The 16,731-nt window shown below is 37.5% G+C and overlaps 1 protein-coding gene across 1 annotated transcript in view; it reads right to left on the bottom strand.

The window, feature by feature from the left end:
- TTC28 (tetratricopeptide repeat domain 28) overlaps nucleotides 1-16,731 on the bottom strand; it is a 720,135-nt gene that overhangs the window by 332,704 nt on the left and 370,700 nt on the right. The window contains exons 4-5 of the mRNA XM_011934852.1: nucleotides 9,206-9,353; nucleotides 41-313 (exon numbers count right to left, since the gene is read on the bottom strand). Coding sequence (XP_011790242.1) covers nucleotides 41-313; nucleotides 9,206-9,353 — 421 coding nt within the window. The remainder of the gene's footprint in view (nucleotides 1-40; nucleotides 314-9,205; nucleotides 9,354-16,731) is intronic.

Below are 16,731 nucleotides of genomic sequence, written 5' to 3'. Positions count from 1 at the left end.
CCTTTCTGCACTGAAATAGAGAAGAGAAGCATCACTCTACCTAAGGTCTTGGCTACATCCAAGTCCTGCTGCATATATCCGGTGCTCTTCTCTGTATTTCCAAGAGACCAGTAAGCACTGCTCAGGGCAGAGAAAACAGAACCTCTCAGTTTGAGGCTGCAGGTGCCAATCTTCAGTGCAGCTTCTAAGACAACGACGGAGGCCCCATGATGGCCAGCTGTCAGAAGTTCCTGCCCAACCACAGACACTACCACAAAGGGACTCTTGTCCAGTTTCATTTTCTGAAGCTGCTGATAAGTGGGCTCGAGGGAGTCTGAAAATAAATAACAATAACATAACAGGATAATGTAGGATGATACAAAAACAATCTTTTCTAATATGCTCTAGAAACAAATGTTTATCATACCTTTTGTGGCTTATTTCAACCTTTATTCTAGCACCACCCTAACTGTCCACTTATCTCATATGACTAGTATCAAAAACCCCAGTCCAGTAATTTCCTTCTCCTCTCTCTTGCATGTATATGTCTTATCCTTTCTTCTGGCCTTTGTGATTATGATGTGCCACTTTCCCTGAATAGTTCCCTCTCCTCTGTCCTGTTCCCCTCTCAAAATATTACAGGCACATGCCTCCAGTCCCACTTGTACTGGGAATATCTCCAGGTCCTCTGGCATACATTAATTTGTGTATCCGAACCTGTGCTGAATTTTAATAGTATTGCACAGTTTGGTCATTAACTATTTTAGAATTGTTCTACATGTATTAATTTTTAAAATATTTTTCCAGCTAAATCTAAAGACTGCTATAGGACTATCTATTACAACTCCATAGCAAGTGGCACAATGTGGGTACTCAGAAAACTCATCATGAACACAGGTGAAAGTCCCTAACATGTCTAGCATTTGATAAGAGGTTTGTCTGTGACAGGTCTTGCTCCGTCACCCAGGCTGGAGTGCAGTGGCATAATCTTGGCTCACTGCAGGCTCAACCTTCTAGACTCAAGTAAATCCTTCTACCTCGGCCTCCCAAGTAGCTAGGACCACAGGCACACACCATCGTCCGTGGTTAATTTTTAAAAATATTTGGGAGAGATGAGGTCTTATTACGTTGCTCAGGCTGGTGTCAAACTCCTCGGCTCAAGCAATCCTCCCACCTCAACCTCCCAAAGTGCTGAGATTACTGGTGTGAGTTACCATGCCCAGGCTGATAAACTTGAATCTGCATGACAGATTAATAAACCCTGTAAATATTTTTTCCTAGAAGATGCAATAAAAGAAGCTCTCCCAAGAAAACCTTTGTCATTCTCACTGGTAACCCAGTATCCACTGCTGCTTCTGAGACCAGTAGCCCCCTACTAAAAGAATATTATCCATTTTTGTTTGCAGTCATAAATGAAACCATAAAGAAATCATCTGAATTTATTTATTAAGATGGAAGATAAAATTAATGTTGGTCTCATTTTATTTTCATATGGTATTAAAAGAACATAGGGGTCAGTAAGCCACAGAAGATGTTTTTCCCATTTGAAGCTAAGTTTGAATGTAGATTACCTCCAAGCTCCTTTCCCAATTCCTTTTTTCTTTAAAGACAACTGTAAAAGTATTAATGATAGCCCTACAATAAGATGGCACTTATAAAGCATTTATTATTAGCTTTCCTGAAAAACTATTTTACATTAGTTTTTCCACTATGCACATGTGAAAAAAAAAAATCTATAAAAGGGGTGGTCCCTTTAAATCTTGAGTCTCCTAGCCAACAGTACTGCATTAAAATGCAATTTTTACAATTTATGACTGTGAATCTAAACTCTCAACTAAAAAGTTCTCGCCTGAATCAACACTGCCACAGAAACCTTGAAACCTGAAAACCTGCGGGTGCCTAAAGCATGTTTTTCCTTCAATTGGATCACTAACAGAGAACAAAGAACATTTTTACAACTGTCAATATTCAAGCCGTGCAGAGTACTGATAAACACTAGCTAACCAATGGGGTTAAGTACAGGCACAAGAACCCAGGAATTGCTAGAATAAAAAAGAACAATACCATAATGAAATATTGTGAGCAGAATTTTGGTAATGTCTGCTGATGAGTTTGGCAGTCAATGTTGATCACATCAGTATCCCACTGGCCAATTAGCAGAAACAAAAATAATAGAATTTTAGAGTTGAAAAGACTTCTAAAATATGCTCTCTTAGAAATGAAGAATCTGAGTATTTAAGTGACTTACCCAAAGTTGGAAAGCTTGGGACACAGCCAAGATAAGAACACATTGCAGGGCTCTAAGCCCAGGTTCCATAATATCACACCAGGCAAGATTCTTGGTTGCTAGCAACATACACCAATCTTGGCTGCTTGTAAGCAGAAAAGAAACAACTGAGTGACTACTGGGAAAGGTAGAAAACCAGGCCTCCAGACTCACAGTCAAAATCATACCACAAAAGCTGCCTGGTGAAGGCAACATAACCATTGCAACCAAACACAGGACACCATAGCTTACAATGCTCCTCCCCACACCACCTCACTGAATGCCACCCTTGGAAAATGAGTGTCACCATTGCCACTTCCACCACCAGAACAAATTCTGTGCTGTCCTTTCTTCTTTGAACCTTTAGCTCCTGATTCAAGGATGGGGTCTCAGCTGCTAGGGAGAATGGGAAAATTAGGATCTGACGCTTTCAGCTTTTACTATAGACGGCAGAAGCAGAAGTGTATGATGGAGAATTCCCTAAACTGACAGCCCAAATTGACTGATGGCTAGCAAAGATACTATGCTTTACTTGGTGATATTTTTTCCCATAGCAACCATAGCTAAGTTAGAGAAACAGTCATCTAATTGAGCCTCTAAAATTATACAACAATGGTAGAAAGAAGAGTGAACACTGCCACAGAAATAAATATCTGGAAAATTCCCAAAAGAGAAAGAAATCTTTAATTGTACAAATTTTCACTAGATGAAAATGAAACTGATGAAAGAGAAGTAGAAGATAAAATTTCCCTTCTCAGTATATAGGAAATACACTTCAAAAGATAAATTATAGTGCAAAGATCAATACAAGGCTAATATACAAAACATGCTATACGAGTTTGGAAAAGGGAGGGATTATCAAGGGCAACTAGAAAGCTTCATGGAAGCAGAACTTGATCTCTTGAAAAAAGAGTAGGGCTTAGGTAAGTCTTTGCTATTTTCTGAGAGTAGAAGGTATTTTATGAAGAAGATTTGTCCTAACAGAAGTGCCAAGAGAAGATAGATACATGAAATGACATGGACTGCTTGAACTGACCAAAGAATATTTGTAGGGAAGAAAGTTGATGTGAAATAATGGGGAAAACACTGAGCTAAATATATATAGACACCTGTATTTAAAAGTCACATAGCCTCAGTCTCTCACTTGGTCAAATGTATAGGTTGTAACTGTGGTGATTGTTACATAAATCTATTCATGTATATACGTATGTCTATGTGTACAGATATATACACACAAAAGTCCACTTCACTGTATATAAATTTAAAAATTTTTTAATATCAAATTTCTCTGCTTGGGCTGTAATTATGTCTCATTGGTCCACACCCACAATCAAAAGCTCTAGATATACAAGTGGTAAGATAAGTTTTCTAAATGCGTAGGTGATCACTACAATTATTTCCAACTCTATTATTCTAATTCCTATTTTAGAGTAAACTTGGGCTATTAGCAAAGGGACTAATTTTGTGATTTTATCAGTCTAGGTGAAACAGAGCTTTGGCAGCCCATAGCTACTAAGATGTTTTTCTTTCTAGAGTCTATGGAGATAACAGATGAAACAGGCAATGTCAAACCAACTCCATAAAAACATAAAGCCCTGGCCGGGCGCGGTGGCTCAAGCCTGTAATCCCAGCACTTTGGGAGGCTGAGACGGGCAGATCACGAGGTCAGGAGATCAAGACCATCCTGGCTAACATGGTGAAACCCCGTCTCCACTAAAAAATACAAAAAACTAGCCGGGCGAGGTGGCGGGCGCCTGTAGTCCCAGCTACTCGGGAGGCTGAGGCAGGAGAATGGCATAAATCCGGGAGGCGGAGCTTGCAGTGAGCTGAGATCCGGCCACTGCACTCCAGCCTGGGTGACAGAGTGAGACTCCGTCTCAAAAAAAAAAAAATATAAAGCCCTTTGCAACATCAATTCATCAACCATTAAGTGTTTTTGAAATGTAAAGGCTTTAAAATTTTAAGATGAACAAAATCATATTTCCTAACATTTGAAGAGCTTGTAGGAATGTAGCAGAGGCTAATAATAAACAAAATCACACTCAACTAAGAGATATACTGTATTTCATCAGTTCTGAGGTGCATATTTATTCACATATTAACAATCCCTGAATTTGGGATATAATACCTCTGAACTCAACAGTGCTATGAAATGGTATGTCACTTTTATATCTAAAGGGGCCTAAAAGAGCTCTTTCGGAATACATAAAATAAAAACATATGTTATCATAATAGTCGGTAGTTTTTTTCTTTCTTTGTAATACATAAAATAATGAGGCCAGGCATGGTGGCTCACATGTGTAATCCCAGAACTTTGGGAGCCAAGGCCAACGGCCCAGGAGTTCAAGACCAGCCTAGGAAACATAGTGAAACCCTATCTCTATAAAAAATACAAAAATTAGCTGGGTGTAGTGGCACAGACCTACAGTCACAGCTATTCAGGAGGCTGAGGTGGGAGGATCACCTGAGCCCGGGAAGGTCAAGGCTGCAGTGAGCCATGACAATGCCACTGTACTCCAGCCTAGGTGGCAGAGTGAGATCCTGTCTCAAAAATAATAATAACTTTTAATCCAGAGTTCTTAGAAGTGGTAAAATGTGCTATAGGACCCCAAAAGAGAAAGATGTTATTAACTCTATCAGGGTAGGTCTGGAAAAGCTTCCAAAAGGAAGTGGCACCTGAATAGAAATCAGAGACGTAAGAAACCACAGTGTTTTCTAGGAACTGCAGGTAGTTTTAGTTGAGAGTATCTGGATATAAGAAGGAAAGAGAGGCAAGGTCTTTTCTACTAAGGCTTGAGAGAAACTTCTCCAGGGAGTGCTCATAAGGAGGACCTTAGGTACTATGTAGTGTTCGTTCCACATCCACACCACTATGCCTGCCCTAAACATAAGGGCAATTAGTACTGCTGCTACTTACACTCCTCAGTGAGAAGAATGGCACCACGCTGCAGAGGAAAAGGCATCCTACAGAGAGGCCTGCTTTTAGATGCTAGTTCTTGACTTTCAAAACAACATTAGGAGATGGATATTATAATTTCTCTCTACAGATACAGACTGAAGGATAGAGAAAGGAAGCAACCTTGCTCAGCCAATGGACTGGCAAATGGCAGTGCTGGAATTAGATTCCAATCTTTTAGGGGAAGAAGTTTATGCTTTTGCGTTTTTGTTTTTGTTTTTTGTTTTTTTGAGATGGAGTCTCACTCTGTGTGTCACCCGAGCTGGTGTGCAGGGGTACGATCTCAGCTCACTGACCTCCACCTCCCAGGTTCAAGCGATTCTCCTGCCTCAGCCTCCCGAGTAGCTAGGATTACAGGTGCCCGAGCCTATGTTTTTAATATAACATTTCAGAAGGAAGCCTCCTGTGAAAAGTGACTCTCGCCTAAAAGAAAATCAGAGGGAATGAGCCCACTAAGGGTAGACAATTAGGCAAATAAAAAGTGAGCCCCAACTTGATCCTGCAAGAAAAGCTTATACATTTAACAGGCATATTCTATCAGCACTTCATAAAATCAGCTTCCCTGGGTCCCCAGGAGCTGGTGGAAACACCACAACAGGTGATAGACCATAAATGTAATAGTTTTTAGACTGCCAAATTAACAGGAAGAGAGACAATATACACAAGAGGTTCTCAGCAAGAAGCAGCCCTAGCATCTTTAAAGAAACAAACAAAAGTAAACTCAATTTCACTTGGTAATTACATTAATAAATCCATGGTTGGCAGTAATAGTATGCTACAACAACCAAATTTGCTTAAATGTTTGTAAGATACCATAAACTGAAATTGCTGAAAGATTATCTAAAAAAAGAAATAGAATATGGTAAAAGGATTACTTGAGAAATCATGTAAAAGAAAGTATCAATTTATACTTATATTTATTTTATATTTTCATTAATGATTTAAGAGAAACACATCATATAAAATAACGTAAGTATATCCATAGGAGAAAAGGGTTAGCTGATACCTGATTTGTGTGCATGAGCGAAACTAAGAAACTAAAGTAAAACAGATTTAATTCAGTTAAAAATACAGGAGACAATAATCAAAAATCAAATGAGCGTCAGTGTGGAAAAATATAATGTATTATATGGGGGAAAGGGTATATTAATATAGGTTGTCCCTGACTTAAAAAAAAACTTTTTTTTTTTTTTTTTTTTTTTGAGACGGAGTCTCGCTCTGTCGCCCAGGCTGGAGTGCAGTGGCCGGATCTCAGCTCACTGCAAGCTCCGCCTCCCAGGTTTACGCCATTCTCCTGCCTCAGCCTCCCGAGTAACCGGGCATACAGGCGCCCGTCACATCGCCTGGCTAGTTTTTTTGTATTTTTTTAGTTGAGACGGGGTTTCACGTGTTAGCCAGGATGCTCTCGATCTCCTGACCTCGTGATCCACCCGTCTCGGCTTCCCAAAGTGCTGGGATTACAGGCTTGAGCCACTGCGCCTAGCCAAAAAATAAAATCTTAAAACTTCCACAAAGACTAAACCACAGGAACACTGTGCAGGTCATGAGAGCTTTGTCTGCTTACAGAAGCACCAGGACCAGAAAGTTTTCTCTGCTGCATTCAAGGATTACAAAACAGGCTGGTCTGAGTGCAATAGTAGTTACAACTAATTGATCACAACCAGTTACAGATTTATCCTGCTCCACTCTCACTGCTTCACAGGACTAGCCTTTAAAATACAAAATATATATATATATAAAACAACTGACATAACAGATCAGATGTATATGTAAAGTGACCCAAAGTGCCCAGCTATGCAACAATGGCAAAACTTAGGAAGTTGCAGGAGGCTAAAAGTGGGCAACAAATGATGAGAAATTTTGTCAATTACAACCATATGACAAAAAGAGAGGTCATTAAGATGTGGGATGATGCACAGAACAATATTGTGCAATGTAACATACTCCATAAATTGTTGATAAGAAAAGCCCACCTGGAATAGATACAGTGGTAAAGGCAATGCTAAAAATAAATGAGATAAATTAAATTGCCTTAAGGGAAGAGAAGAAGATACTGAAGCACTCCAGGCACCAGTAAGAAGTTGCTTTCTCCAGGTTCAGCCTTAGGTCACTTACATAAGATGGGAAAGAACCTGGTAGAGAAAACCCTAAGGCAGCTCTGACTATTTCTAGCAGTGCAGGGATGATTTCCCTACATTTATCTAAATAAATCGCTTCAAAGGCAAAATGGTAAGTATGATTCTACTGATCTCAACACATTCACTCCAATATTCTAAGGCAGCAGCAGAAGCACCGCAGAAAAAAGAAGTAATATCTTCATGAACTAAATAAAAAATATTCCATATAAATTCCTTTTGGAGGGGTGTAGGGGGAGAACAAGAAAAAACTAGATAATGGAAAGGAGAGATAAAATGACTTTTTTCTTGTTGTCCATTCTGCCCCTGCTCCCTAAGCCCTGGAGCTACAAAATGCATCTGCTCTAAGTCAGAGTTTATTTATTTATTTATTTAGAGACGGAGTCTCATTCTGTTACCCAGGCTGGAGTGCAGTGGCAAGATCTTGGCTCACTGCAACCTCCGCCTCCCAGGTTCAAGGGATTCTCCTGCCCCAGCCTCCTGAATAGCTGGGATTACAGGCATGTGCCACCACGCCCAGCTAATTTTTGTATTTTTAGTAGAGACAGGGTTTCACCATGTTGGTCAGGCTGGTCTCAAACTCCTGACCTCGTGATCTGCCCACCTCGGCCTTCCAAAGTGCTGGGATTACAGGCGTGAGCCAACATGCCTGGCCAGTCAGAGTTTATTAACAGCAAGTCCCTAGGAGGTTTCAGCCTGTGGCAAAATCTCAGCTTTGCAGAGTTTATAAAATCGCATTAAGAGAGGTTTTCTTAAGACTTTCTTCCTAAAATATGAAATCCCTGAATTTCAGGAAAATATTTTTTATAGCTATGAATTACCCAGAGACCAAATGAGTACCATTTAGTTTATCAAACTTTTATTTGGCACATACTTTGAGCCAAGTATAATACTAGCCAGTATATTAAAAATATCTAAGGCTGCAAACATTTTCAAAACTAGATAAAATGTTGAATGATGCTGCCATCAAAAATTTTAGGTTCATTTTTCCATATGAAAAATTCAAAAACATACCACTTCAGACTGAAAAACAGAGTTCTGCTTGACATACCCTGATTAAAGTGAATCTTTATTAGCTGTCTACTGTCTACCATAAATCTGCCTCGGTGTCTCTATCACTCCCCAAAGATAGCAACTGCTATATATACTTTTAGTCAAATCTTCCCAAGAATTCATTCCTCAAAAATCAACATTCCTCAAAATGAAGCCAATCTGTTTTGGGCCTCAGAACTCCTCCAACCTCCACAGTACCATTTTCAATCCATTCTTTTGTTTATTCTAGAATACCAACTAGCGTAAATTAGAAGTAAGAACAGGGATAAATTATGTAAACTGGTATCTGTCTTGTTTCTTTCTTCTTTTAATTTTTAATGCTCCTCTGAAAAATTTCAGGCACAGCCTACAATTAGATGTGTATTTCTTTTATGAAATATAAGAATGTCAAATGTCTTCTCTTATTTGAATATTTCTAGAAGGCATATATTGGTCCATCTGAGAAATCAATTTCCTACTAAAAGTGTTGTGTTTTAGAATTACAGAATTTCAGACTACAGAAAAACTATAAGGGTTTTTAAATAATCCTGAAATGCAGAGAAGTTGATCCATTTACCCATTGTCATACAGTTAGTGAAAAATTTAAGAATGTAATGTAGGTCCACAAACTTCTATGTGAGTGGCCCTTCTACCATACTATTCTGCCTCACTAACATCACTTGTTGGCAGTTATTCTTGATCTTCCTAGGTCTAAAATATCAAATCTTAGCTAATTTGATAACCTATCAGTTCTCTGTGCCTGAGCCTAAAGTCTTGGAAGGCTAGAAATGTTCTTCTTTAAATTAATGTTATACCAAGTACTTTTATCATATTTACCTCTCATGGGAGATTTCATGGCGGCTTCCACCATCCCCACCAGAAGCTGGAGACTCTTGGGGTCTTGAGCCAGTCCAGATGCAAAGGCTGCCAGGGCATCGGCATGACGTCCAAGGTACTGGAGGGCAACACCCTGTCGGAAGTATGCCTAGAAATAAAAGATATATAATGTATGTTTTGCCGGTGCTCCAACAAGACTGATGGTGATTCTTTACTAGAACAACATGTCAGCAGAACGAAGATTGAGATGTACTTGATTTAAAAACCTAGTGAACAGTTTGTGATTAAATGAACTAACTTCTAACATCATAAGCATACTTTTATCAGGCAACTTCTATTTAAAATTTACATCTTTTCACTTCTAAAACACATCAATTTTATCCCATTCTTTGATATTTATTCACACACTACTTTTATTGTTTTTGAACTATTTAAAAAATATTTCTTATCCCACCTTTAATGCCATAAGCTCCTCAGGGCAGGGACGTGAAGATTTCTTTATATCTCACCTAAGTATCTGGTACAGTGCAAAAATAAATGAGATGAATTCTACTTATTTTCTATTTCCTGCTCTTAAATAATTATAAAGGAACAAATCAGTGTGTGATTACTATTAAGATAATTTTAATAATGAGTAACAAAACATGGCTACTTTTAATGTGTTGTTTCAAACATAATATTTTAAAGCAATTACCTATATAATATGTGTGCTTTGCTTAGAAACCAAAAAAGGTTATTGTCCTTTGTATTCTTTAATTGAATTCTTTTAAAAACTAGTATTATCAATTGTGATTATAGGAAAAGATTCCTCATTCCAAGTAACTGCAGAAAAGACCAGAGAATTAATAAGACATTTAAATATTTAAATTTTAGAATAGTTTTAAGAAACTGGCATTTGTTTTCTTTTCTCTTTTTCTTTCTTTTAATAGAGGGTCTCATTCTTTCAACCAGGCTTGAGTGCAGTTGCGCAATCCTAGCTCACTGCAGCCTTGAACTCCTGGGCTCAAGTGATCCACCCACCTCAGCCTCCCAAAGTGCTGAGATTACAGGCGTAAGCCACTACATCCAGCCTACAGTTTGTTTTCAAGTACACAGAGTAAAACCAAGCAGGTGACAAAGTGTTACCTGTATACAACCAGCAAATTAGGTGTGTACCTAATTAATATATGCAAATAACATATAATTAACATATTCATTGCTTATATGACAACATCTGCTTCTAAAATACCTGGTCTCCTATTCAACTGAAATTCTCTTACAATTCTGTTTATAACACAAACGTATTTTTTTCAGTACAATATACTTAGAAATTGTCACAAATTGTATTCATGGGATCTAAATGAAGTTTCAAACTCCTAAAACTATCACTCAATACAAAATACATAATTTAAAATTTTTATATTACAAATGCACATACACAGAGAGTGAGAAAGCACCTTTCATGTTTACAAGATATATTTACTTATCTTATTATTATAATGACTCTTTGAGGTAATTTAAGATAGGCAACACCATTCAGTGTTTTTATTAAAAGACAATCCATAAACAGAAGGAATAATCAAATTATTACAGACTACTCAGGCTTCTATTAAAGTATCAGCAGCTGTTAAAACTCAGATCCCAGTAAGATAATAACCTATAAATGTACTTTCATTACTAATTCATAGGATCACTTCCCTTCACTGGACTCAGTCACTGTTTCAATCTTTAATGTGTTTACAAACGTTTTTCATTACGTTTTTCATTTCACTTTTTAGGTGGTTTCTATATTCCAAGAGGCAACAGTATATTCCAACTAAAAATAACTACAGTTTACATCACTACAGAAATGCTATATTAAAACTAAACTAAAAATATACATATTTGTATGTTTTTATATACAAAAAGGCCAAATAACTGTAAACTTAACTAAGAGACACAAAAATGTCTTAGTTATTGATTTCACATATTGTAAGAAAAAAAATCTTTAGTATTAATGAATTCTGATAACTTCTTACATATTTGAAGCAAAACATTACTTACTTGAGAGGGCAAATGATTTTCCTGTCTGCCAAGTAAAACCCAACTGAAAAGTATGATTTATCTACTGCTAGGGAGGTAGGTAAAGTTCAGTGTTAAATGCAAGCTTTGGTCTCATGTTCACACAGGAGCTCAAGGAGAATGTGCATGTTTTGTTTTCTTAGAATACTTACAAATTAGGTAAGAAAAGGTAAGACTGGATGATGCCTCCCACAATCTTGGTTTCCTTTCTTCAGGAAAAGATTTTAAAAAGTGATATAGGAGAGAAGGGTCAAAGGTCATCTTTGGTCTTCCCTTATGCCCTTCCAGAGTCCCTAATCCAACTTTATAAGATGTTACCTGTTAAAAGCTTAGGGTTGTATCCCTCTAAAGATAGCATAAAGAGTACAGCTCTGACAACCCCCTGCTCCAAACTCATAGAGTGGGGCTCTCCCAACATTTATCTGTGCAATACTCATTGCATGTACAAATGGCTGTTGAATAAAAATGAGTTGTTTATACTTTTGTGAGAGATACGTCACTATGGAGTTCAAGCTGATGATAAAACCTGATTGTGAGTTATGGAAATAGAATAAAGAGAATCCAGTACAGTAATTGGTAAAGAGTTAAGCACCCAATAAAATTAGCTATTTTTGTTATTATTTAATGGGAAAAGAATCTTAATATGAACACATAATTATAGACTAACAGAATACAAGGGAGTCCAATAAATATTTTAAATATTTTAGCATTCAATATAATATTATTCCATTTCTATAACTGTCTCATTCATTCTTTCTCTTGTTCCATAAAAGACTGAGCAATCAAGAAACTATATAATTGAGACTTCTCATTGCTGTAAGGCTCCCAGACAAAATCTAAACCACCTGACTAAAATAAATTGGTATTACCAAGTTCTGAGCGAGACAACAACCACCCACAGGCTTGTTAGCCTTCTCCAAAGCAAAGGTCAGGATGTGTTGAGATTCACAGCTGTTTATCCAAGCTTCAGGGAAATCGTCATGACCTGCCAATAGCGTATCTGCTTCTCCTTCTATGGGTTCCAGCTACTAATATTTATCTTATTATCACAGGTCTCACAGAAAACCACTTCATCTGGGAGAAGTACTAATTTATATATAGAAAGGCAGAATAGGCCGGGCGCGGTGGCTCAAGCCTGTAATCCCAGCACTTTGGGAGGCCGAGACGGGCGAATCACGAGGTCAGGAGATCGAGACCATCCTGGCTAACATGGTGAAACCCTGTCTCTACTAAAAAAAAAATACAAAAAACTAGCCGGGCGAAGTGGCGGGCGCCTGTAGTCCCAGCTACTCGGGAGGCTGAGGCAGGAGAATGGCGTAAACTCGGGAGGCGGAGCTTGCAGTGAGCGGAGATCTGGCCACTGCACTCCAGCCCAGGTGACAGAGCGAGACTGTCTCAAAAAAAAAAAAAAAAAAAAAAAAAAAAAAAAAAAGAAAGGCAGAATAGGTGCAGCATGCCAAAGTTGGGATCTCCAGGGCAATGGTGAATACCTGGTGCCCAGTCAACATCAGATCATATACACACTTACTTCATGAACCCACCAACATACACCACATGCTGGTCATTGGTTTGGCAGCAGATAGAGAAGAAAGGGCAACATGGACTAACTGTTGAGAACACCCATACCCTAAGTACAATGATTTTAGGCTGAAGCTTTAGCCAAGAAGAAGAGAAACATATAGGGAGCTAGTAAATAAACTCGACTAAAGTGGGATGCCTAGATTTTCAAGTGTTCCATTCATTATTTTCTTGTTGGTCACCACAAATATACCACAGTGATTATTCCATGCATACTACTAGATGACTTCACAAATCATATAAAGACAACTGGATTACAAGAATAAGTTTCTATTACTTCTTTCTCTCAATTAACATTCCCTAAAAAATCAACAGTGCCAGGCACCACGACACATAACACAAATAAAAAAAAAAAAGAGACTAGAGCACCCTCAAGATGCTCACAGTTGAGAGGGAAAAAATATAAAAAGTTCTAAGTGTCTTGACTGCTGGCTGCAATAAATGCTAACTGAAAGTAACTAATGTTGTAATATTTCAGAGGTAACAAAAATGTAATTAATGACCAAAGTATTTATGCGCTATTGTTAAAATTGTTAGTATTATTAGCATTTGCTTTTTACTAAATGGCATTTCTCTCACTCCAGAGGGTTAAAATAAAAACAATGAAAGACTAAATAAGTGAAACAGTAAACAATTCACTCTGCAAGTACCTCTGGAAGCAAGGAAAGACCTTTAGTCTTTACTTTCAACACATCATTCCTGGTTTAGAATTCCAAAATGTCACTGAACCAAACAATAACCTAATACCTTACTCTCCCTTGGCCTAAATTAGTAATGAGGTAAACTACTATGTTCACAGTTACATGTGTATAACAACATATGTAATAAATATATGTAATATGTAATGATATATAGAATAGTGTATACTCATATGTACAATGCATAACCTAGTACTTATTTCAAGTATTTGCAAATAATCTGCCTTTGATTTTATCTGTATTTTCAAATGTTATACTTTAATATTCTTTTTATTTTTCTTTTTTGAGACAGTCTTGCTGTCACTCAGACTGTAGTGAAGTGGTACAGTCGCAGCTCACTGCAACCTCCACCTCCCCAGTTCAAGCAATTCTCCTGCCTCAGCCTCCCAGGTAGCTGGAAGTACAGGTGCGCACCACCACTCCTGGCTAATTTTTTATTTTTAGTGGAGGTGGAGTTTCACCATGTTGGCTAGGCTGGTCTCGAACTCCTTACCTCGAATGATCCACCCATGTCAGCTTCCCAAAGTGCTAGATTACAGGTGTGAGCCACCGCGCCCAGCCTACTTTAATATTCTTAGTCCATATTTCACATTTGGAATTTGAACCTTTAAAATCTCCTGAAGAATATTTCTAATTATAACATTGTTTTATATCTTCCATATGCTTTATGCTTTCCATATAATCACCAACTTTGTTCAACTATACTTGTAAATCACATGATTTTCTAGTAAATTTTCCCTTATTTTATTTTAAAGATGATTAGAAATGGGGAAAATAGAAATGCTGATGCTAGTTTTTAAAAAGCAGCACCACTGACTTATAATTTTTTTTTCTTTTTTATTATTCTTTAACTTCTAGGGTACATGTGCACAACGTGCAGGTTTGTTACATATGTAGACATGTGCCATGTTGGTGTGCTGCACCCATTAACTCACACTGACTTATAAGTTAACACAACTGGGTCAAAAGCAAAAATGATTATAAGAGGCCATAACTAAAAGAACTTTAATATCACTGTATGTATACAAAACAATTTCGTTCAATTGTGATGGAAAAGAATAAACTTAGAGAATATATAAAACTTGGTTTTAAAAGAAAAAATGATTTTTGAAAACTTTATATTTTTAATTTTTGCAGGTACACAGTAGGTATATATATTTATGAGATACATAAGATAGTTTAATACAAGCATATGATGCATAATAATCACATCAGAGTAAATGGGGTATCCATCACCACAAGCATTTATCCTTTCTCTGTGTTGCAAACAATCCAATTATACTCTTTTAGTTATTTTTAAATGTACAATAAATTATTGTAGACTATGGTTATCCTGTTATGCTGCCAAATACTACATCTTATTCATTCTATCTAACTATATTTTTGTACTCATTAACCATACCACCTTGCTCGCCCCCACATACACTACCCTTTCCGAGGCTCTGCAACCATCATTCTACTCTATCTCTGTAAGTAGTACTGCTAAATGACCCCAATTAAAAGACACAGACTGGCAAATTGGATAAAGAGTCAAGACCATCAGTGTGCTGTATTCAGGAGACCCATCTCACGTGCAAAGACATACACACAGGCTCAAAATAAAGGGATGGAGGAAGATCTGCCAAGCAAACAGAAAGCAAAAAAAAGTTAAGGGTTACAATCCTGGTCTCTGATAAAACAGACTTTAAACCAACAAAGATCAAAAGAGACAAATAAGGTCACTACATAATAGTAAAGGGATCAATTCAACAAGAAGAGCTATCCTAAATATATATACAACCAATATAAGAGCACTCAGATTCATAAAGCAAGTCCTTAGAGGCCTACAAAGAGACTCAGACTCCCACACAACAATAATGGGAGACTTTAACACCCCACTGTCAATATTAGATCAACGAGACAGAAAATTAACAATGATATCCAGGACTTGAACTCACCAAGTGGACCTAACAGACATCTACAGAACTCTCCACCCAAATCAACAGAATATACATTCTTCTCAGCACCATATCATACTTATTCTAAAATTGACCACATAATTGGAAGTAAAACACTCCTCAGCAAATGTAAAAGAACAGAAATCACAACAAACTGTCTTTCACACTACAGTGCAATCAAATTAGAACTCAGGATTAAGAATCTCACTCAAAACCACACAACTACATGGAAACTGAACAACCTGCTCCTGAATGACTACTGGGTACATAACGAAATGAAGGCAGAAATAAAGATGTTCTTTGAAAGCAATGAGAATAAAGACACAACGTACCAAAAATCTCTGGGAAACATTTAAAGTAGCGTGTAGAGGGCAATTTATAGCACTAAATACCCACAAAAGAAAGCATGAGAGATCTAAAATTGAGACGCTAACATCACAATGAAAAGAACTAGAGAAGCAAGAGCAAACAAATTCAAAAGCTAGCAGAAGGCAGGAAATAACTAAGATCAGAGCAGAACTGAAGGAGATAGAGACACAAAAAAACCCTTCAAAAAAAATCAATGAATCCAGGATCTGGTTTTTTTGAAAAGATCAACAAAATAGACCACTAGCAAGACTAATAAAGAAGAAAAGAGAGAAGAATCAAATAGATGCAATAAAAAATGATAAAGGGGATATTATCACTGATCCCACAGAAATACAAACTACCATCAGAGAATACTATAAACACCTCTACACAAATAAACTAGAAAATCTAGAAGAAATGGATAAATCCCTGTACCCTACATACATTCTCCCAAGACTAAATCAGGAAGAAGTTGAATCTCTGAACAGACCAATAACAGGTTCTGAAATTGAGGCAATAACTAATAGCCTACCAAACAAAAAACTCCAGGACCAGACGGATTCACAGTCGAATTCTACCAGAGATATAAAGAGGAGCTGGTACCATTCCTTCTGAAACTATTCCTATCAATAGAAAAAGGGGGAATCCTCCCTAACTCATTTTATGAGGCCAGCATCATCCTGATACCAAAGCCTGGTAGAGACACAACAAAAAAAAGAGAATTTCAGGCCAATATCCCTGATGAACATCGATGTGAAAATCCTCAATAAAATACTGGCAAACCGAATCCAGCAGCACATCAAAAAGCTTATCTACCACGATCAAGTGGGCTTCATCCCTGGGATGCAAGGCTGGTTCAACATACGCAAATCAATAAGCGTAATCCATCACATAAACAGAACCAATGACAACAACCACATGATTA

Source organism: Colobus angolensis, unplaced genomic scaffold, assembly GCF_000951035.1.
Source record: "Colobus angolensis palliatus isolate OR3802 unplaced genomic scaffold, Cang.pa_1.0 Scaffold139, whole genome shotgun sequence".
Lineage (NCBI taxonomy): Eukaryota > Metazoa > Chordata > Mammalia > Primates > Cercopithecidae > Colobus > Colobus angolensis.
Note: the sequence above shows the minus strand (reverse complement) of the source record. Positions and strands in the feature narration are given on the sequence as shown.